Source organism: Musa acuminata, chromosome BXJ2-1 (assembly GCF_036884655.1).
Source record: "Musa acuminata AAA Group cultivar baxijiao chromosome BXJ2-1, Cavendish_Baxijiao_AAA, whole genome shotgun sequence".
Classification (NCBI taxonomy): Eukaryota; Viridiplantae; Streptophyta; class Magnoliopsida; order Zingiberales; family Musaceae; genus Musa; species Musa acuminata.
Genome location: NC_088338.1, coordinates 5,215,220 through 5,235,197, shown reverse-complemented (window position 1 = coordinate 5,235,197; position 19,978 = coordinate 5,215,220). Strand labels below are relative to the sequence as shown.

The window sequence follows — 19,978 nt, the reverse complement described above, 5'->3', positions numbered from 1 at the left end:
CATCCTGAATCTTGTGGCATTTCCACAACATGTTTGCCATGGACATGATGAGATCATTATTCTGTGGATACCATGTCGTTGTTCGCCGAGAGCTCTATAAATAGCAGCGTTGGCCGAGACATTCTTCGTGCTCATATCTTAGTCGATCCAACACGTTCTTCACAGTCAAGAAGAGAAGGAGAAAGATGTCTTGCGGAGGAAACTGCACCTGTGGTTCCAGCTGCAACTGCGGTGGAGGGTACTCATCGACTGGAACTTGCTATATATGTTCTCTTTTTCTTGGCTCTTTCTTTGGTTCATTTCAGCCATGACAAGTAGCAGAAGATTGTGGTCTTGATAATTTCTTATGTGTAAATGACTACTATTGTTTCTTGTTCTGGGAGTAGATGCAAGATGTATCCTGACCTGGAAGAGAAGAAGACCACTATGGCGACCGTGATCCTTGGGGTTGCACCTGAGAAGGGGTATGTTAACTGACTTGTACTCTATCAGTACTCTTTACTCGTGGATGAGCTTGAGAAAAGAAGAAAAAGGCAAAGCTCCCCCTATAAGGAATCATTCACCAAGATTGTCTGAACTGTGCAGCCACTTTGAAGGGTTTCAGATGGCTACTGGGAGTACTGAGAATGGAGGATGCAAGTGTGGTGGTGGCTGCAACTGTGATCCCTGCAACTGCTAAGTGATCCAAGGAAGGGGATGGCTTGTCAAACAATAACGAAGTCCTACAAGGACAGTGTGTGGGTATGCATGGAGTGTTACCTGTGTGATGTGTCTGAGTGCTACAAATAAAGGCCATGGTGACTTCTATGTGTGGCCATTTGGAAGGTCTTCTTGTACTTGCATTCCTACTATATATGGTGTTTATCTTTGCAGGTTATTACTAGACATGTCTTCCTCTCAATCTTACTTGGAATTAGATCCTAACACAACCAAAATAATCTTCTTATGGGCTCAGATCAATGAACATTCTTCTTGGAAAGTTGAGAAGACATGGTTTTGTATCAGATATATGATACCTTGCAATAAGCAGCATAGGAAGTAACATACATCAGAACAATTCAAATAATAATGCATATACGCTAGTAAGGTTAAGGAAAGATCACAAATGAAACATGTATCACAATCATCTCTTGTTTATGTTTACATCCACATGAAAATAAAATTGTAAATCAAGGGCGAGCTTGAAAATTTCTATATATAATTTTCTTTCCCATTAAAATCAAATTTCGATAAATTCGGACTCCTCGAGTAAACAATATTGGACAAAGCTATTCACCATTTTATTTTCATTAATGTGATACCAGGACTTTTTAGGTCAAAATGTTGGCTAATTAATTCTACTTATTTGATGCTTCCACTTTAAGATGGAAGAGGATTAGGACCACCATCCTGTCTTTATTGGTTCCAATTTTGGCTCTAAAAACCATATGGAAAGATCATTTTCATGGTTAGTGCTTCTTTGATCAGTAAGTGCATGCACTATGTAGATTAATTGATTGGTGGAGAGACAATGATGTTAAACTCAGCTCAGTTGACTTGTCATACATGAACTGATGCATCAATGGTCTTTCAAGCACATGGTGGAACAAAATAATTAGATTGATCAGATAGATTTAGCTACTGCTTTTGATCTTCCACTGGTTTTAATCCATCCACCTCTAGGGTGGAAAGCCCCCAGCAGAGCCATAGGACTAACCTATTCATCGGATCGACAAGGTTGGATCATTCGTTCTTTGATTCGATCGAATTCATTTGAATTTCTCTTTTATTTCTTTAGGTGAAAATTCTGATAGTTGAAGCTGCTGTTAAATCACACTCAAAATAAAGCTCATTAATTATTGAGTTGTTAGCTGCACCATCATTTTCATCATTGTCCCTTTTCAAGTCCTCCATTTAAGCTTCCATCTTCATTGACATTTTGATATACTAAGCTATTTTAATTGTATCAGCCTTGATTTGGTACCAAATTATTATCATATTTGTTTGGTGGTTCTTCTCTTTTGATGATTCAAAAGTCATGTATTTATAATTGGGCTTCTTTTTCGAATGAACTGATTATCTTTATTATTCTTTTTATTTTGTTATTCAGAATCACACAAAAAAAAAAAAAGTGGTGAAGGCATGAAAGAGGGTTTTCAAACCCAAGATTTCTACCTACTAAATTAATAATAACCTCTAAAAAATCAATATAAGAATTTAAACCCTCAGTAAATTAATCAATTCAGATACCTTTGTTTTTTGGGTGACTCTACTGGAAATCCAATTCATTTTGTTGTAGCTTTTCTACATGAATTTAGATTTATTTATTTGTTTGTTTTATAGATCATCTCAGACCAACAGCAAAAAAGTTCGATTGTTAAGTCAACATTGAAATCGAATTATAAAAATAGTAATGGTATTGGAACCTTCACACAAGCAATCAACATAGTTCATAACCATCACATATAAGTACAGGTAGAACATTCAACAGCCATGGGAGCAACTGATACAGGGAGATCATTTCATGGAATATATGCCACTATGGCCTTTGTTTTATTGCACTCAGACGACCTAAGAAGACATCACACAGGTAAAACACCACACCCACACATCACAGTCCACCTAGGGTTTTATTCTTTGATGAGACATCACACTTAGCAGTTGCAGGGGTTGCAGGAGCAGCTAGATCCACACTTGCAACCTTCATTCTCTGATGCAGCAGCCATCTCTGGTCCTTGGACGTGTCTGCAATGTTCAACCGATCTCACTATCTCATGGCAAATGAAACAAACAAGATGTATCCAAAAGAAACAATCATGTTATGCCAACATACTCCTTCTCAGGTGCAACCCCAAGGATCATGGTCTCCGAGTTGACCATCTTCTCGTCCAAATCAGCGTACTTCTTGCACCTACACCAGAGGAAGACACAAAAGATGATGCTCCTTGTGAAAACCCTTTGAATCATACCGACTGTAACACACAGTAAGATCTTCGAAAGAAGAGGAAGAACATGGTGAGCAAGAACAGGAATTCAGTGACGCGGAGATAGAGAGTTGAAATACCCTCCGCCGCAGCTGCAGCCGGATCCACAATTGCAGTTTCCTCCACAGGAAGACATCTTTCTTCTCCTCCTCTTGAGATGCTACGAAGAATATTAACTGCGAAGATGTATTGCACACCATCCATCGTGTCAAATGGCACTATATATAGAGAGAGAAAGAAGGCTCGGCCAAGAATGATGCAGTATCCACCGTCCTCACGAAACCTGCCATTGTGATTGTCAACTTCCTCTCCCCCACGTAATCATAATAATAATAATAATAATAATAATAACATCGCAGTCCTCTCATCAGCCATGTCTAGAATTATAATTTTATAGTGCACGTATTTAGGTGATGTGTGAGACCAAATAATGTCTCCCATTTTATTTATATATTTTGTGATGCAAGCCCGCATCACAATAAATAGCTTTCTGGATAAGCACGCCATCGACTTTGTATATGTTGGTGGGAATCCTTTGTGTTTTGTGGTTTGGTTGTCGACTTTTGATTTGGTCCGATAGGATAACATTGTTTTTTTGGATCAATTGTTTTCTTATATGGCAGTCGCCAGCTCCAAATATAAATAAATGCATCCGATTTGACGTTAATTATTATTATGTGACTATCGATGATGCCTACTCTTCTCTAGCGTTAAAACCTAATGTTCAGACAAATGACTATAACACATTTCTATTAGATTCAACTATACGCGGAGCATAAGTTGAGCTCTTGTTTCTTAAGCTGATGGGACCAAAACGCCGGGTTAACAAAGATGCCTTGGTTGCCAATAACAAGGCAGAGGAAACCCTGCAGCTGAGAGTGCCTCGGGAGTGGATGCTTAAGTAACGAAATGGATCATGTCTCATACATTCTAACAGTAAATTAAATCATGAAGCCGGCAAAACGTAACATCATTTATATTTCTAGAGGTTAAGAAAAGACGATGCAATCAATAAAATAAAAAGATAATGAAGATTTTAACTGCAGTATACAAAGTTCCACATGGCCAAGAGAAACTAAATGGCCTGCAGGCATTCTCACAACTCATCTTCTTATCAGTATGGAGGTGAATACCATCTGCTTCGATGCACCGACAAACACATCACATCCGGTTTTCACAAACAAACAACTTTAAGGGTCGATCACTAAATTTAACAGATACCACTGGTGACTCCAAAAAATAATAATAATAATGTTCTACCAAAATTTCTCAAATGTTACTCAAAAACATCCCTCCAAGGGGGAAAAAAAATCATGTTTAGTAGAAAAAACCAAGCACTTTACCACCAACATTCTTTCTCCTTGCTTCTACGTGGTCCGTTATGCCAGCAGATGTGGTCAGAACAATATAACCAAACTGCAGAAAGAAGCACTGTTATTCTTCATCTGATATGGCAGAACACTAAAGAGCCAATTGTAGCAAAATTCTCAGCTGGTTGAGTGTTAAAAACGAAAACCAACTTACCTGACGTGATGGGAGCAGTCTGGCGGTCCAAGGCTGAATTTCTTTGATGCCAACATCGGAGCGTGGGCTAATAACACCACATTTGTTCAATCTCCCGTTCAACTAGACCACAATCTTACCAGCTCTGTGATCATCCATGTATTCAAATGCACCGATATAACCTATAAAACATCACATTTGGACAAATTAGCAAGACCTAAACCTTGTCATATAAAAGACAAACAGATTGTGAATTAACCATGCTTCTGCATGACAAGAAGGAACTTGATTATAACTTTCGATGATGGTCGAATCATGACCTGCTGCTTCCCATGCTTGTCAGCATTGTACATGCTCTTGAGAGCATCATTCAAGACACTGACTCTCACCATCCTTATCAAGCCTGCAAAAAAGCAAAACGACAGTAGATAATTGAGTTTGAAACTCACAATACAGCTACAAAATCTCCAATGACCAAACACAATAAGGTGAGCTGTTGTAGTTTGCTATTATCATTCAGCTAAAACTACAGAAGCAGCAGAGATATAAATTCAAATATGGAGAGTCACAGAGTAACTTAAAGCTTGTGGTTAAAAAGTATATCACAGTGCATGAAGACCCTAAAGATGATATTGATCAAAACTGGTTATGAGGAACTTCAAAAAAAATCAGAACAAATATGCAATTAAAAAATTTAGTCAATTAAAATATGCAATGTAATCCAGACAAATATTACAAAGAACACCAGGTTTAAAAAAAGACAGTAGCTTTTAGTCCTAAATATATCTCAATAGTAGCTGTAAAGTCAAATGACGCTGTGCCCAAACATCATGCAAAAGCAACTTCACCTTTCAAAGATTACTCATACTAGCAAGCTAATAATGATCATCAAATTAATCATAAAGGATTGACCGTCTAGGACAGACAACTACATCATAGTGAAGATTTGACCATAACCCTCGAACTGTCAGCCTGACCAAAAACTCCCTCCAGAGGTAATAATTAATCATCAACAATGTAAAAATCAGGCAAGAAATCACTCGGAAACTAACATAAAAGGCTAGTTAGCAGATAGAGAGCTCTAACTGACTGTATTTTAAGCTCAAGTAAAAACAAGCAGACCTTCAAAATTCCACCAAACTTGCTAACAATCTAGGACGAGGGAAAAAAAGTGTGGCATGTGAAGTGAATAGCATGTCGATAGCACAAATTCTAGTTAGCAGCTCTCATAACTGATGAGACATTATGAAGAAACATATTTCAGCACAAAGATTTAAATACCTACCAACCAGGTATTTACTAGTCCAACCAAATGCTGCTCTTGAAATGCATAGATCGACAATGTTTCATATGTTTTATTTTTATTTTTGTAGTTTTCAGTTAATGACAATGGGTGGTACAAGTCAGCATTTCATTTGATATACCAATGCCATGTTGGTCCAATAGATTACCTAAACCGATATCAGACCGATATTTAATCCTTGATACAAAATGACACTTACCTAACCAGATATTTAACAAAGACAGGCAGCTCAAAAATCAAAGTCAAATGGAAACAAACACAAGTAGAAAGATTAAAGATTCATGAAGGACATGAAAGCTAGTTCCACAAGTCAAATTCCAACTTCACACTAGCAAAGGCTGATCTTTGTCCAGGCTAATTATTACAAACTGGGGAGCTTCAAAAATAAAGTACTGCACATTCCCATATTAGTTCTATACAACAGGTTCTAAATGCCACCCAACGCTTTTGTCAATTATTGGTTAAGAATAGCCAACAAAAAAGACAAAAGCTAAGAATGTTACATGTTTCCCTAGAAGTGTTACAGTGTGGCTGTAAAAGAAGATGATGGCACATCATCCAATTCAGATGGCATTATGATAAATAAATAAATATCAACAAAATTTCGATAATTATTATCACTATGAAAGCTTCTTACAGAGTCCAAGAATAGCTAACAATTACTGCACATTAATCCTAATGAACATTTGCTTTTTTTTTTATAAAAATAACAAGAGAAATAATGCAAAATCCTAGAGGAAAAATTGCAGATGTTCAGTGAAACCTACCAGCTAAAAATATGATGCAAGAGTTGCTATCAATTGATGTTTTCTTGTTGATATTGTTCAATAATTCTACATTTCATACTTGATACATCGCACCTAAATAATTGAGTTTCTTCCAATCATTGTGTCAATAACATTAGCATAATAATCATGAAAAATCAAGGAAAAAAAGCAAAGTTCGAGAGAAGTGGAAGTGCAACTCATGCTATAATCTAATATAGCAAACCTCACCAGTCTAAAATAATAAACTAAAACAACAAGTAACTAAATCAAGACTATAAATATAGATATTAAGCCAAAAAGAGAATGAAATAAGATGGAGTTCAGAGAGTGTAGATCGGAGTAAGAAGACAAAGAAGCATCATCACATAGAAAAAAGGAAGGCAGATAGGCCAAAGGACCTACAGAATGTTATTTCTTTGATTTAAAAACACATCAAATCATTTATAAATAAAAGGAAAAATAATTAATAATTTAAAAATTGTTATTTTTGGCATCTGAATAGTCATTCATCACATTAATATTCTTGTTCAGTATGGTGAATAATTATTTTAATAAAATGAATAATTTTAACTATAAAATATTTTTGATTACTTTTACTGTTATCTTTTTATAAAGTTTTAGATATTTTACAGTTTGATTTTATTTCTGTTAGAAAATCAATTAATTTACATATAAAAGGATTTATTTATATTATTTTCTTACATTTTTGTGATTTATTATCTTTTTCTCTCGTACAGATTCGTGTCCTGCCAATCTTGATTTTGTCATCCATAGCTAATCCCAATTTTGATACCAATCTTGCAAAATATAAAGTGAAACAGATCGTCTCCTCCTCTATAGAAAGGCTACGATTGATTTAATTTTAAAATCAAATTAAACTAAAATTTTATAATAAGGTTATTCCACCACTTACATCACACACTTGGTATAACATATTGTTTGCAAACAAGAACTCTCAACCTGTAAACATGACTGACCTCATGGTTTCCGACTGAAGATTCACTTTCAGGGGACACATTTATTTGCTGTACGGCAGACGATCAACGAATCAAACCTTAGACAATATGAAACTCATGACACAGCACAATAACATAAATCAAGAAACGCCGAGGAATATGCACATCACAAGCTGCAAAAGCATTTTGTTAGATTTCAACATCATTTTGTTACAAAGAAACCGCACCCAAGGATGTATTCATTCCCAACAACATGCGTGTTAGCATTGAATTCCCATAACAATTCATGTGCATACTGACAGCACCAAGCTACATTAGAAAAGGAAGAAGCCAGTGCACGAGGCTCCCATCAATGCAGAGTCTCCTCTGGAGGGTTGATATATGCAGTATTACCCCATATACAGAGGGAATATTTCCATTAAGCACCAAGCTAATGACACACAAAAATAAAATTCGATAGACACTGAATTAATAGCAAACAAGATAAGCAAACATACACATCAATATTTAATGGACAAGTGAGACCACAATCACACTGAAGCAATTAAAAGACAAATATGCCAAGACGACAGAAAACGCATTTATGAGCATCAAAGCTTTGGTTACGGTATCACATTAGCACATTACAAGCTCGTACAAGTCAGTTAATCCACAACGTTAGATAACAAGGAAGGAGCAAACAACTTCTTTCATCAACAGTAAGAACTGGTAAATTTTCGTTAACGAATTAAAAACAGATCAAACCAACATAGCCGACCGAAAGAGATCGCACGGAAGAGGCGGAGGGAAAGAGATCGCACCTGAGTCGACGAGGCGGGAAAACCCTAAATCTCTGAGAGAGGAGACGGACGCGACTTGAAAAGGCTTCGGGATCGATTCCAAGAGACCAGATCTGGAGTTTCTAAGGCCGTCAGATTCCGATCAAACGACGCTGCGGGCGTGAGGAGAATGAGCCTTCGTTCTTGCCCTAGCCTTTGTTCTCCAATGGTCTTCGAAACAGGATACAGCGTGAATCCTCAATTCCAATAAGGACACGTATCTCCGTTTTGTTTGTTATATTCACTTTCATTTCTTATATATATATATATATATATATAATGCCCAATTATGTTTTACAAAAGCCAATAAATAATTTTTATTCTTTAAAAATAACTATTTTCTTTTCCATAGAATAAAAATAAACTTTAACTATTACAGCAAATATTAAACTCTGCAAATGCTTTGTTTTATGTGAAATAAACTCATTCATCCTCAACATTTTTAAGGACAATTACTATCAAACTTAATCAGTGGTGATGTTTCGATTATATATTATTCATCCATATTTTTAAATAAAATTATATTAAATCCCTATATCTCTCCTACTATTAATGCTAAACATCTCAGTTCTTCCAACGATAATATCTCTTTAGAACATGTTTATACCATTTTAGATGGTTTTTTATTGAGATTAAATCTAAATTTTTTTATAAAAACAAAATATATGTTTTTTAATCTTTCCATCTAAAATTGATTATCTTAACAACATAAACTTTTCTCTATATACTGTTCCTAATAGTCCAATAAAACATAAGTGATCTGAAAATTATGTTAGATATGTTTAATACAACTTTTCTCTCTTCTTTGATCGTTTTACTCTTCGCAAGTGAAATTATCTTATTATCGGTGCATGCAGTCTTGGGAAGGCATGCCGAGGTGCAGAATGACTTCCGAGGAAGACGAATATTTTAGGTGATAATGTTTGGAATCAATGACAACCATATGCTCGTTAATTATGATGGATGGATGGATGCATGAACCAAGCTTTCTTTGATCATCTAATATTCGCTGTGTTTCCATTCTTTAATCATCTAATACTTGGACTGTACGAAGCAGAACAAAAGAATAGGAAGGGCTAAAGTGGAGGGGAAGCAATTACTTCAAAATAGTTCCATGATTTCAGTAACAAAAGAAATACACAAAACAAAACTTGTCATGACAATCGTACACTTTAATCATTCACTATTATTGACGACGGAATGATGGCAAATCCCATTATCAGTTCAGCTCTTTCTTTTCTTTTTGCTGATTTGATCCTAACAACACATAATATATATATATATATACATATATATCAAATTACAGATTTAGTAGGATACAAATTTTTATTTATATATTTCTTTTGTTAATTTGACAAGTAAATAATATATTTTTTATTATTATACATCAAAGTCTCATTGGCCAGTAAAGATTGATTGATACATAACATAATAGATTCAAGCCAATAAATAAGTAATAAGATGGACATCGATTGAAAGTTAAAAAAATCAATGTTTAATAGTATAAAGTATTTTGATTATTATGTCGAAAGTATAAAATCGTAAAGGATTCATCGAATGACTTGGATCTATTAATGATATGGACATTATTCAAGTTTGATATAAAATAATTTAAATTTGAGTTTTAATTTGAACTTTCAGGTAGAGTTGTAGTAGGAGTAATATCATATAGTTTAGCCTTCCCTTTTATCATTTGCTTTATGATCCAGAATTCGAATCTCGAGTGGCACGTGCCAGCAGACCCCGCCATCCACCTGCCAGTCCACGCGACCGAGAAATACGGTGTCTACTTTACCCCCGGGCGCAACGCAGTCACTCGTCCTTCGCGTACGCGAATATGGGCCCCGCCTTTAGGTGTAGGCCAGCTGCCGCTGCTCCTCTGCGCCTTCTTCTTCTTCCTCGCCTGTCACGAGCTGCTTCCTCCACCAAACTTTCTCACCTAACTCCGTGGCGGCCGTGGTCCAATTACATCGATGTCCCCGTCTGTCCCCATGGAGAATCCAAGCTCGATCTAGTCCCTCGGGCCACCATCTCTTTTTACTCTCTCTCTCTCTCTCTCTCTCTCTCTCTCTCTCTAAAAGATGGCGTCAAAAAGCTCCTTTTAACTGCGACCAGTACGTGTAGAAGTTCTACGGAGAAAGATGACGGGGAACATGGATGGCCGGCCTGACGCTCCTATCAGAAATGATGTCGTGCCCAATCTGCTACATTCAATGTTACTTCTCTTGTTTCAAACCTAACGGTCTTCTTCCTCGCTTGATCGTCCCAAAGTCTTTCATGCAGATAGATCTACAGGACTCGTCGCTTGTCTCTTTCTCCACCTGTTTCTCTCGTCGGCGGTCTTCCACCCCCGCCACCACTACCAGTCTCCGCCCCCTCCCCCTCCCACTTTATACCCCCTCACTCCTCCCTTTTCACTCCTTTTCTGCGTCCCTTTTCTCCATTGCAAAGCAGTCGACATGTGTTTTGGTCGTCTCCTGCTCTCCGACCCTTTCTGCAACTCCTCAGTTCTCTTTGTCGTCTTAAAGCTCTGAGGCTGCTGTCTTTTAAGCTCTCCGAGGAAAAGGTCTGAGAACCGCGTTGCAGATCACTCTTGTTTTATCTGCTTGGCGTTCCATTCTCCTTCCTTTCTTGCTGGAGCAACATAAGTTAGATATGTATCTGTTCCTTCTGATGTTGGCTTTCCCATACATGCAGCAGTACGCCATCAGCTCTCGCGTTGCGGAAGTCTGTTGGTGGACGGATTCCACTGGCTTACCGAAGCTAAATGGTGTTCGGCGTTGTCGATTAGTTGATCGGCGGAAGATGCAAGATGCAAAGAAGATTGAGATTGCCAAGCCTGTGGCGTCGAGACCTTTCGCCAGTTTCAGGCCACTTCCTGAGCTCCTCGCGAGAGCGACCAGTTCCTCTCCGACGCCTTCTTCTGCTGAGAGAACAGTCGCCATCAAGCCGAGGACTATGAGATTCAAATCCTCGTCGTACGATTCTGCAGCTGAAGCTGTTCCACCGCCTGTGAGTTCAATCAAGATTATGTAGTTTCCATGGTTTCTGTGTGCATGCCTTTTCTCCCTCTGTGATCAGTGAAATCTCCTGCAGGATGATGCATCCGAGAAGAGATCCGTGGCAACCATGGGATCAGATTCCGTGTCAAGCTTCATCTACAAACCTACTGCAAAGCTTGTTTCAAGAACCCTTAATCTGGTCAGCGTGCTTTTCCTTGCCTATGAGTCAAATGGTGCGATCTCCTTAGATATTAACTCCACTCTGCTTATTTCGAACAGGGAAACTTCGATCAAGTTCTTGACCAAGTAAAAACATCAAACAGCCGACCTCAGAATTCAGCATCAGCTTCACAATCTGAACCGAACCAGGCATACGATCCTTCCAAGTCAGTGACGGCCGGCGAGCTTGATACGAGGAACCAGCAATCGGCAGATCGGCCGTCTTATGACGGCTACAACTGGAGAAAATATGGACAGAAGCAAGTAAAAGGAAGTGAGTACCCGAGAAGCTACTACAAGTGCACACATCCCACTTGCCCTGTAAAGAAGAAGGTGGAGAGGTCACTTGACGGGCAGATAGCTGAGATCGTGTACAAGGGCGAGCACAACCACCCCAAGCCTCAGCCTCCCAAGCGACCCTCGTCAGGTTCACAGGTCGCCGATGAGCATGGAAGAGAGACTGGTAATCCCCCATGGAGTAATTCTCTGGATAACCACGATGGAGTGATTCCCACCTATCATTTTTCCCACGATCATGTTCTCGCTACCGCTGATGATTCAAGCACTCGAGTTGTCAAGGTTGGAGGCAGAGCAGCTGCTGTGGATCATGACAAGCTTGATTGCAAGAGAAGGTACGCATGCATAACCTTCACGAAAGTACTGTGGAAAACTGTTGTGATGCATGAACTCTTTAAGCATCTCAGGAAGAACGACGACCGAGCGAGTGGAGGGAACAGTGTTGGAGAAGGTGCTGCAGAGCCCCACTCCGTGATGCAAGCCTCCTCCTCCGTGGGATCTGACATCTCTGGGGATGGCTATCACTGGAGAAAGTATGGACAAAAGGTGGTGAAGGGCAATACTTTTCCAAGGTACCTCTGTCTCTCTCTGACAATGCCATGAACATTGTCAGAACATCTTCTCTCTGGAACATGGCCCGATGGAATAACGAACCTGTTGTTGCAGAAGCTACTACAGATGCACCAACCCGAAGTGTCCCGTGCGCAAGTATGTGGAGAGGTCGTCAGAGGATTCGGCACATCTCGTCACAACGTACGAGGGAAGGCACAACCATGAGATGCCAGTAAGAAGAGCGAGCCGTGCTGCTTCTGACCCTGAGACGGCAGCAGCTCCTGATGGCCTCCAATTGTAACTTCAACACCTGAAGGGAAAGGAAGAACCGAGTACGATTCAAATCTTGGGATCACTTACATGGTCACAGGCACTTCAATCGATTACCTTCGGTCCTCTTCAATTGTTCATTTCACTCCTGCAATCCATGACTGGTTTACAGAGTTAGCAGATCTTTATAGGATCCAAATAGGGCTCACATAGGTGTCTTGCTCAATGTATGTAGTTCATTGTTCAGATTCTGTGGGGATATGTCCCTTAATGTTGCTTGAATATTTATTTGTGATGGATTCTGATTACAAATTTTGGGTCATTTGTATAAAGGTCATTCATCTTTGTATCACATAAGATATTATAATATTACCGACAATAATTCGGTTGTTGGCGAGAGAAAAAATCCCAAATTCACCATTTAGAAGATTGTCAAAAAACCACCATTGTAAGAAAAACCACAACCGCAATAAACTACTTACGAGTCTGACTCCCATGATACGGTGACGGCGCTATCAAAAAATTCAAGTCTTCACATCTCTACAAGATAGTATTAGAAACCAAAGATTCGATTACATATTCAGCATGTAACATATCTTTACAATTTTTACGACAATAATTTATAGAAGAAATAATTCAATGTGACCCAAGGAAGATGAAAAACATCCTTGATGACAAGATGTAATAAAAACATGAAAGGATGAATAAACAAACCTCAATATGCGAATGACAGTGATCCCAAGGAGAGTAGCACAAATTGAATGATCATCATCTGTCTTTGTATCACGTACAATATAATGAATAGGTTATAACTCTGTTGCAGTTATTTGTGATGTATAATTAAGGAAAAACAAATTCACTCGAACCCATTGTACGGAAAGCGACAACCTAAATAAACTGCTTACAAGTCATATCGTAGTATCAAAATATTACCAACATATCGATAAATTTAAGCAACATGAAAACTAGGGCAAAATTTAGACCGACAAATCATAAGAAACAGAATGCAAGCCAATTTGAAACAAACCAGAATTCTCATGACCCAATAATCCTCAGCAAAGACAGACAACATGAAACCTAAACCATCAACGAGACACCCTAATGACTACCAAATCACAGACCATGTCTTCATTAAATTATAACAAAAGGCTTTCTTGCAGCAACAAATCATCTGATCTAACAAGCAACATGTTCCTTGATCAGTCATGCTAACAAGTTTCAATTCTGTAAATCTCCTCCCTGGCGATTCTTCCAGGAAGAAAGACTCCTACATGTGAATAATCATAAACAAAGTCCGAAACATGTGCTGCAGAATACCTCAAGGAAGTTAAGGCATTTGACATGCACTCGGCATATTATTCCATGGATCAGAGTCGAGCCCAAATCCTTGCACGAGCATAGATGGTGGTTCAGAAGGTAGATGTTTATACTCATTGCACAAATCTTGACCCAAAAGTATTGCTATCGCATCATTGAAGACAGACTGATCTTTTGCACTTTGAGAACCATCGTCAAGCCAAACTGATCCAAGTAAAGCATCAGGCCTGCAGGGTGATATGCCTTTATCCACAACATTAGGGCTGGAAACATGTTTGGCAGTCACCAAGATATTGTCTGAAGCTGCAGAGACTGATGAAAATAAATTTTCTAGATGATCAAAGAAAGAAAAACATGAGCAATAACTTTCTTTACTAATACAACAAGAATATGGAAAAGAAAAGATTAAAGAGAAGATTAATGACGTTGTGAAGTATACTTACTTGAAGGAGCCATTGAATGTGGAAACTCGTCTAATGAACTGCCACTGATGGGAGGGGTGTACTCGTTGAAGACAGAAGAAGCAGAACGACCCAAGGGAGATATTGGATCATTGTATTCTTCCAACTTCTCAGAGATACTTACCCCTGAACATTCTGCCACATTACCGGGTGTAATAGTAGAACTGGAGCTCTTGTCAGATGGTTTTTTCTTTGCAGAGCCTAGTGTCTGTGCCTCATGAAGCAATGCTTCCAAGAGACCACTATTTCGTGGTGAAATGCATTCAGATTGCAACGAAACTGTTGTTGGGGGAGACTCAATATATGTATCAGCTGCCTCAAGAGGTGTTGATGAACATGCAAGCCAACTATTACCATCAGTTTCTGTATATTGGAGTGAAGGGAGCTCCAACTTCACAGTCCCATCAATGGGACTAGAAGCAGAGAAGGTGCCATTTAGAAGGGCATGGCTGCCAGGAACTGCACTTTCCAAAGGTGTCAGGCTCTCGCCATAGGGATCAGGGTCGTATGGATAACCTAGTCCAAAAGTCTGTTTTATCTTTCCTGAAGGCTTGAACAAAAAATGTTCGTACGTGGAAAGCCCATCCGAGTCAGTACCATGTAAGTCTGGAATTAAATTTTCAGAGTCTCTAAGATGCTTGACACAACTCATTGGATTTGTGAAGGGATAGTGAAGGGATCCAATCCTTTGATTTAGCATGTTACTAGCTGCTATATCCGGAAATGGTGGTGCATAGGATAAAGACCCATAATTAGCATTAAAGTTCTCAAATGTAATATCAGGAATGTCGAAGTTGCTTCCCTGCATAAGCTCATTAGGCTGTTTATCGCTGTAACTGTACTCATTCACATTCTTGCTTTGCTGATTTTCATCAGAAACTTGAAAGTTTATATTAGGAGGGTAAAGAGGCAAACCAGCACGCTGGCGCCTTTTTATTCGTGTATTCCAATAGTTCTTTATCTCATTGTCAGTGCGCCCAGGTAACTGAAAAAAATTTGAAATGAATTACAGAATCATAAAAGGAACAAAAAAAAGGTAAACTTGATCGCAAAAACTATTATACGAAAAATAAAAATGCCGAAAACAATGTACGGTATATTGGTTGAACTAGAACAAGTATTCAAAGTAGCAAATATGTAGAATTTAGTTATAAATTAGTTGTTAGAGAATCCTATTTAAAAGAAACCCGACATGGACACAAAAGATTATGCATCTTATGTAAAAACAATTATGACCAGGTTACCAAATTAATCTGCTCTCACTACAATCCAACTCAACATCCCCATCGTGGACACATACTTGTAAAAAAACCAATAAATGAAGCCCAACAAAAGGGGGGACTGGATTAATGGCCATCAAGAAATCCACATGCGAAGCAACCCTCTTTATTATTCTTGTCCATGCCCGACCACTACGTGGAAGGATCATCTGTCCAGCACCTAGGGGATCCCATGTGGTGGGACTCAAGTGAAGCTAACTCAAAATATGGTGTGGTACATATGCATTCAAAACATGATTGGTCATGTACCATAGCAAGAGAGTGTATTGAGTTCTTGAAAAATGCAACAATCTACTATCATCTGCAGGATCCTTCAGCTTTAGCTGGCTGTCAAGCAATCATTGCAGACATAGAAAGTTTTGGGATCATTTGCTATTGTCGAGTATGATACCATCGTTTTGGCTTTTTAAAAAATAATATATATATATAAATAACAGTGGTCTATTAACTTGGTCAACTGCTAGAGAACTTACCACAGATCTCAATGGGCTACACTTGGAGACATTATAGTCAATCTAGTTGAAACTGTGAAACCAAAATTTATCCAATGACCGAAAAGATCCCAACAGAGATATTTCGTCAAAACCAGATGAATCTATCCAGCCTATCCTCATCCAACTAGAATATTAAAAAATCCACCAAAATCTAATATGGGTAAGAAATCTATCAGGACTTAGTGTTCCAAACCCAGACTCCCAGAGTAGTTGCATTTACTGGATTGGACAGAGATCAGTGATCCAATGAACCACAGCGACCACCTTAGTTATCTAGGACTAGAATGATTAAAAAAAGTGACAATACATGGTTGCTAATTCGTACATCCCTACTGCAATTCTTTTGGAAGTATATTGTACTAAGGACTCATATTTGTACCCTTTTCTTATATTAACTACTCTCGTCTCTTCCATCATAATCAGTCTATTTCTCCTTGAATCTTTCTTTGTCCAATCTCTCTTTTCACAATTCTTTTACCATTTTTCTTCCCAATCTCTAATTTTTAGCATTCTTTTATTTTGTTCTTATGACATTTTTCCTTGCTTCGTGCATAAACTTCATTTACAAAAAGGGAATTACTAAATTTTACATTATAACTGAAAAAAGCAGCCCAAGTTAGAGTTGACATTTGGAATCTTGTTGACTATTGTGATCCTTATTCACATAATTCTAAAAGTGAGTTACCAATTTAAAAAATTTAGTAGAATCATGTCGATTGTTGTGATTCTTCTTCATATAATTATCATCTATGTTTTAGTTTATGTGCTTGCAATGTCATATTTATTGATATCAAAAAATATGAGTGCTCCTATGAAGCAACTTCTACCAACCACTCAATGTAACACTGTGGGTGAAAGGTCAATTAATCATATCAGACACCTCTAGTGTTGAAAGAAGAGAAGGAAAGGCTAGTATACAATATTTGATTAATTGATTATAAAGTACCATCAATATACAAAGACGAGCAGACCTGGACAACAATACTAAGACACCGAGTAGATCTATGACCGACAAAACTGATGCTACCTACAGATTGATAAAAGAAAGGACATATTAACCGACATGTAGCATATTTAGCTCGCAACACTAAGAAATGCGGTCACAAGTATATAGGTGGCAGGGAAATAGGTAGACCATTCTTTGAAACTAACTTGACTGGGTGTTCAATACAATCACAAAGGACGGAGCAGGAGTTTATGTTACAGAGACATGAATCCTCTTGTTTTCAGAAACTAATATATAGAACATCTCAAAATCAGTGTATGAGAAAGTTTAAAGTAAAGACTGGCAAGCTTATATTTGGATTAAGTAGGATTTAATCACTTATTATCAATCACTGCAGCTAGCATACACATCATATCCATGACTATCACAATCAAGAGCATGATTTCTGATATTAAAGTCCCATAAGTACAAGATTACCATATTTATGTGAACAAGATGTATTGGATCATCACATATGATTTTGAAGAAATAGTGTAATGTACCAAAGTTCTACTTGTAGTGAGAGTATCCATGCTAGTCTCATACTAGCAATTTATGTGCTGTAGAATATCTCAGGGCACAACTGTACTAATGAGCATGTGCCTAGTACAATTGCCAGACTTTGGCACACCCCTGAAAAGGTGTCGCACAGTAGCTGGAACAGGGAAGCACTGTCACATGACAGGTTTATCATCAACTTCATGGGACACTATGTAACATATAGCCATCAACCTATACCCACTAATGCCACTGATAGAAGATCAAGACATGCTTTACTAACTTTGCATAATAAATATAATATACTTTATTCTTAGAGATGGTCTTGTAGCGATTTGCATAATTGTGGATCCTTTAATTCCAAGAAAAACCAGAATATTTGCTATTCTAAACCTCAAAAATGATTGTGTTCGGTGGAACATTTCCAGTTTTAGCTAAAGGATTACCCATGGAACCAACTCTACTGCCGTTAATAGTTTGAAGCATTTCCATATAAGGGTTATTCATAAATTACATATATGTCAGCAAGAAATTAACATGACTAGTTCCATGACTAAATCCATGATTGAAGCAAATGTTATGCTGCTCTACTGATCAGTTTACCTTGCAAAAGACCAAAAGAACTCCGTAGCAAGAGCAGAAAGTAGGAATGAGAATGCAATATGGCTTTACATGGACATTAAATTTTATCGCCTATTGAAAGCATGAGTCGTATATGGTCAGATGCTGTGGGTCAAGAAAATCATCTGCAAAATATAACAAGCTAGAAGTTTCTCAGGGATGATGTTAAATAGCAAGCAAGATGGAAATTGAAACAACATAAAAAAAACTAAGATTATATTTGGTCTTTGCTATGTTTTTCCCAATGTTAGTGTTTCATATAGTGCCTGTCTCAGCAAGAAAAAGTAGAACTGCATTAAAATAAGGTTATGGGAAGGGGATTTATCAGGAGAACATTTAAGAAAAAGGTTTTCCTCAGCCAAAGCATAAACTGTGAAGAGACCATGTCATATCAAAAAGAATCTATAGACTTACATGTGCAGCCATCCGAGCCCACTTGTTACCCATCTTAGCATGGAGTTCGATGATCAACTGCTCCTCTTCTGGTGTAAAAGCACCTTTCTTCAAATTCGGCCTGAGGTGATTTGCCCACCGTAGACGACAGCTTTTGCCACATCGAGAGAGCCCCGTGTGCTTCTGAACAGCATTCCAATTTCCCTCTCCATGTTTCTTGACATAATCAATCAGAATTGCATCCTCTGCCGACGTCCAGGGTCCCTTCTTCAAAACCTGATTTCCTCCATTCAATGATCCCCCGCTGCTATCTTCTTCAATCGATGTGGAGTCAATCTCGTCCTTCGGTACCATTCTCCTGTCACTCTCATTTGGCACACCATTCATTACCCAGAACCTAAATTCACAAAAACCTTATAAAATCAGCAACGATATAAATAAAAGGACACAAAGGGTGAATAATAAAAAAGAAAAGAAAAAAACTCAAAATCACCATGATAAATTCAAACACGGTGAATCAAAACCATCAAAGAGAGCGCTTATTTAACTGCTAACTGGAACCTAATTGGCATCTCAGAAATCAGAAGAGTAGAAAAGTAGACGGAACCACACAGATTATTAAATTAACATGGGAATATTCTAGAATCAAACCTTATAGAAAAGACAACAAGATTTAGATCCTAGCAAGCATAACCATCAAAAAGGGGGGTTAGTACAAATAACCTATCCTCAACCAAAACATCTCAGACTGAACTTGCGCCTATCGACAGAAAGAAAACAAGCTGAAACCCGACCTAATCGACTCCCCAATGGCACAGAATTCAGAAAGACAGCGCCTCCCCAAGAAAATTTGGGAAACGGAAATTCAACCTGACAGCAAGCAGATCGGAAAACCCTTACAGAACATTCACCTAAAAAGGAAGAAGAAGAAGAAGAAGAAGAAATCGGCCAAAAAGCTCCGTCAAATGCGTGAGAAAGAGAGGGAGCCGGAGGAGCACTCCGAATTCCAAACTCGGAACCCCAATTCTCCAGGGATCCGAAGAATTCGCGCCGAGGAGGAGGAGAGAAGGAGTGGCGACTTACCCAAATCCGCCCGAGATGTGTGAGTGAGAGATGCAATCGAACAGATCTGATCTCTCTCTCTCTCTATCTCTCTCTCCGACGCGCACCCAGCGTCTCTTCTGGGAAGACGAAAAAGAGGGTCACGGGGGCATGGGATTGGACCCGATCAAAGCTCACTCAGCTCACACTCGCTGGCTTGGGGTGTTAGGATATGTAA

The 19,978-nt window shown here is 38.4% G+C and overlaps 4 protein-coding genes and 1 pseudogene across 7 annotated transcripts; 2 read left to right on the top strand and 3 right to left on the bottom strand.

The window, feature by feature from the left end:
* Positions 1–89: 89 nt before the first annotated feature.
* On the top strand, positions 90–887 carry LOC135598037 (metallothionein-like protein 2A). Its single transcript, XM_065091559.1, has 3 exons — positions 90–238; positions 387–464; positions 586–887. The coding sequence occupies exons 1-3, from the start codon at positions 186–188 to the stop codon at positions 677–679; spliced, it is 225 nt and encodes a 74-aa protein (XP_064947631.1). The 5' UTR covers positions 90–185; the 3' UTR covers positions 680–887.
* Positions 888–2,406: 1,519 nt separating this feature from the next.
* On the bottom strand, positions 2,407–3,198 carry LOC135598036 (metallothionein-like protein 2A). Its single transcript, XM_065091558.1, has 3 exons — positions 3,044–3,198; positions 2,813–2,890; positions 2,407–2,724 (listed from the first exon to the last, which is right to left on the bottom strand). Exons 1-3 carry the CDS (start codon positions 3,097–3,099, stop codon positions 2,634–2,636), a joined length of 225 nt encoding a protein of 74 aa, XP_064947630.1. The 5' UTR covers positions 3,100–3,198; the 3' UTR covers positions 2,407–2,633.
* A 936-nt stretch (positions 3,199–4,134) lies between these two features.
* On the bottom strand, positions 4,135–8,286 carry LOC135598567 (small ribosomal subunit protein uS8-like; annotated as a pseudogene).
* Positions 8,287–10,097: 1,811 nt separating this feature from the next.
* LOC135598566 (probable WRKY transcription factor 3) lies at positions 10,098–12,989 on the top strand. 3 transcript variants are annotated; one of them, XM_065092587.1, is made up of 6 exons: positions 10,098–10,876; positions 11,011–11,322; positions 11,407–11,511; positions 11,592–12,163; positions 12,236–12,400; positions 12,495–12,989. In XM_065092587.1, exons 2-6 carry the CDS (start codon positions 11,116–11,118, stop codon positions 12,679–12,681), a joined length of 1,236 nt encoding a protein of 411 aa, XP_064948659.1. In that variant the 5' UTR covers positions 10,098–10,876; positions 11,011–11,115; the 3' UTR covers positions 12,682–12,989. The 3 variants fall into 3 exon arrangements, with proteins under 3 accessions (XP_064948659.1, XP_064948658.1, XP_064948657.1); XM_065092586.1 differs by having other exon boundaries at positions 11,008–11,322; XM_065092585.1 differs by lacking the exon at positions 10,098–10,876 and having other exon boundaries at positions 10,898–11,322.
* A 609-nt stretch (positions 12,990–13,598) lies between these two features.
* On the bottom strand, positions 13,599–19,978 carry LOC103983463 (transcription factor GAMYB). Of its 2 annotated transcripts, none has more exons than XM_009400679.3 (4): positions 19,783–19,978; positions 18,721–19,096; positions 14,411–15,413; positions 13,599–14,279 (listed from the first exon to the last, which is right to left on the bottom strand). In XM_009400679.3, the coding sequence occupies exons 2-4, from the start codon at positions 19,084–19,086 to the stop codon at positions 13,978–13,980; spliced, it is 1,671 nt and encodes a 556-aa protein (XP_009398954.2). In that variant the 5' UTR covers positions 19,087–19,096; positions 19,783–19,978; the 3' UTR covers positions 13,599–13,977. The 2 variants fall into 2 exon arrangements, with proteins under 2 accessions (XP_009398954.2, XP_009398961.2); XM_009400686.3 differs by having other exon boundaries at positions 13,599–14,270.

Excerpts from the sequence above, each read along its gene's own strand:
- LOC135598037 (XM_065091559.1), top strand. The coding sequence starts at position 186 with ATGTCTTGCGGAGGAAACTGCACCTGTGGTTCCAGCTGCAACTGCGGT. Across the intron at positions 239-386 it reads AGCTGCAACTGCGGTGGAGG|ATGCAAGATGTATCCTGACC; the intron begins GTACTCATCGAC and ends TTCTGGGAGTAG. Across the intron at positions 465-585 it reads GGGGTTGCACCTGAGAAGGG|CCACTTTGAAGGGTTTCAGA; the intron begins GTATGTTAACTG and ends TGAACTGTGCAG.
- LOC103983463 (XM_009400679.3), bottom strand. The coding sequence starts at position 19,086 with ATGAATGGTGTGCCAAATGAGAGTGACAGGAGAATGGTACCGAAGGAC. Across the intron at positions 15,414-18,720 it reads GGGCTCGGATGGCTGCACAT|TTACCTGGGCGCACTGACAA; the intron begins GTAAGTCTATAG and ends AATTTTTTTCAG. Across the intron at positions 14,280-14,410 it reads ACATTCAATGGCTCCTTCAA|TCTCTGCAGCTTCAGACAAT; the intron begins GTAAGTATACTT and ends TATTTTCATCAG.
- LOC135598036 (XM_065091558.1), bottom strand. The coding sequence starts at position 3,099 with ATGTCTTCCTGTGGAGGAAACTGCAATTGTGGATCCGGCTGCAGCTGC. Across the intron at positions 2,891-3,043 it reads GGCTGCAGCTGCGGCGGAGG|GTGCAAGAAGTACGCTGATT; the intron begins GTATTTCAACTC and ends CCTCTGGTGTAG. Across the intron at positions 2,725-2,812 it reads GGGGTTGCACCTGAGAAGGA|ACACGTCCAAGGACCAGAGA; the intron begins GTATGTTGGCAT and ends TGAACATTGCAG.
- LOC135598566 (XM_065092585.1), top strand. The coding sequence starts at position 10,966 with ATGTATCTGTTCCTTCTGATGTTGGCTTTCCCATACATGCAGCAGTAC. Across the intron at positions 12,164-12,235 it reads AAGCTTGATTGCAAGAGAAG|GAAGAACGACGACCGAGCGA; the intron begins GTACGCATGCAT and ends TAAGCATCTCAG. Across the intron at positions 12,401-12,494 it reads AAGGGCAATACTTTTCCAAG|AAGCTACTACAGATGCACCA; the intron begins GTACCTCTGTCT and ends CTGTTGTTGCAG.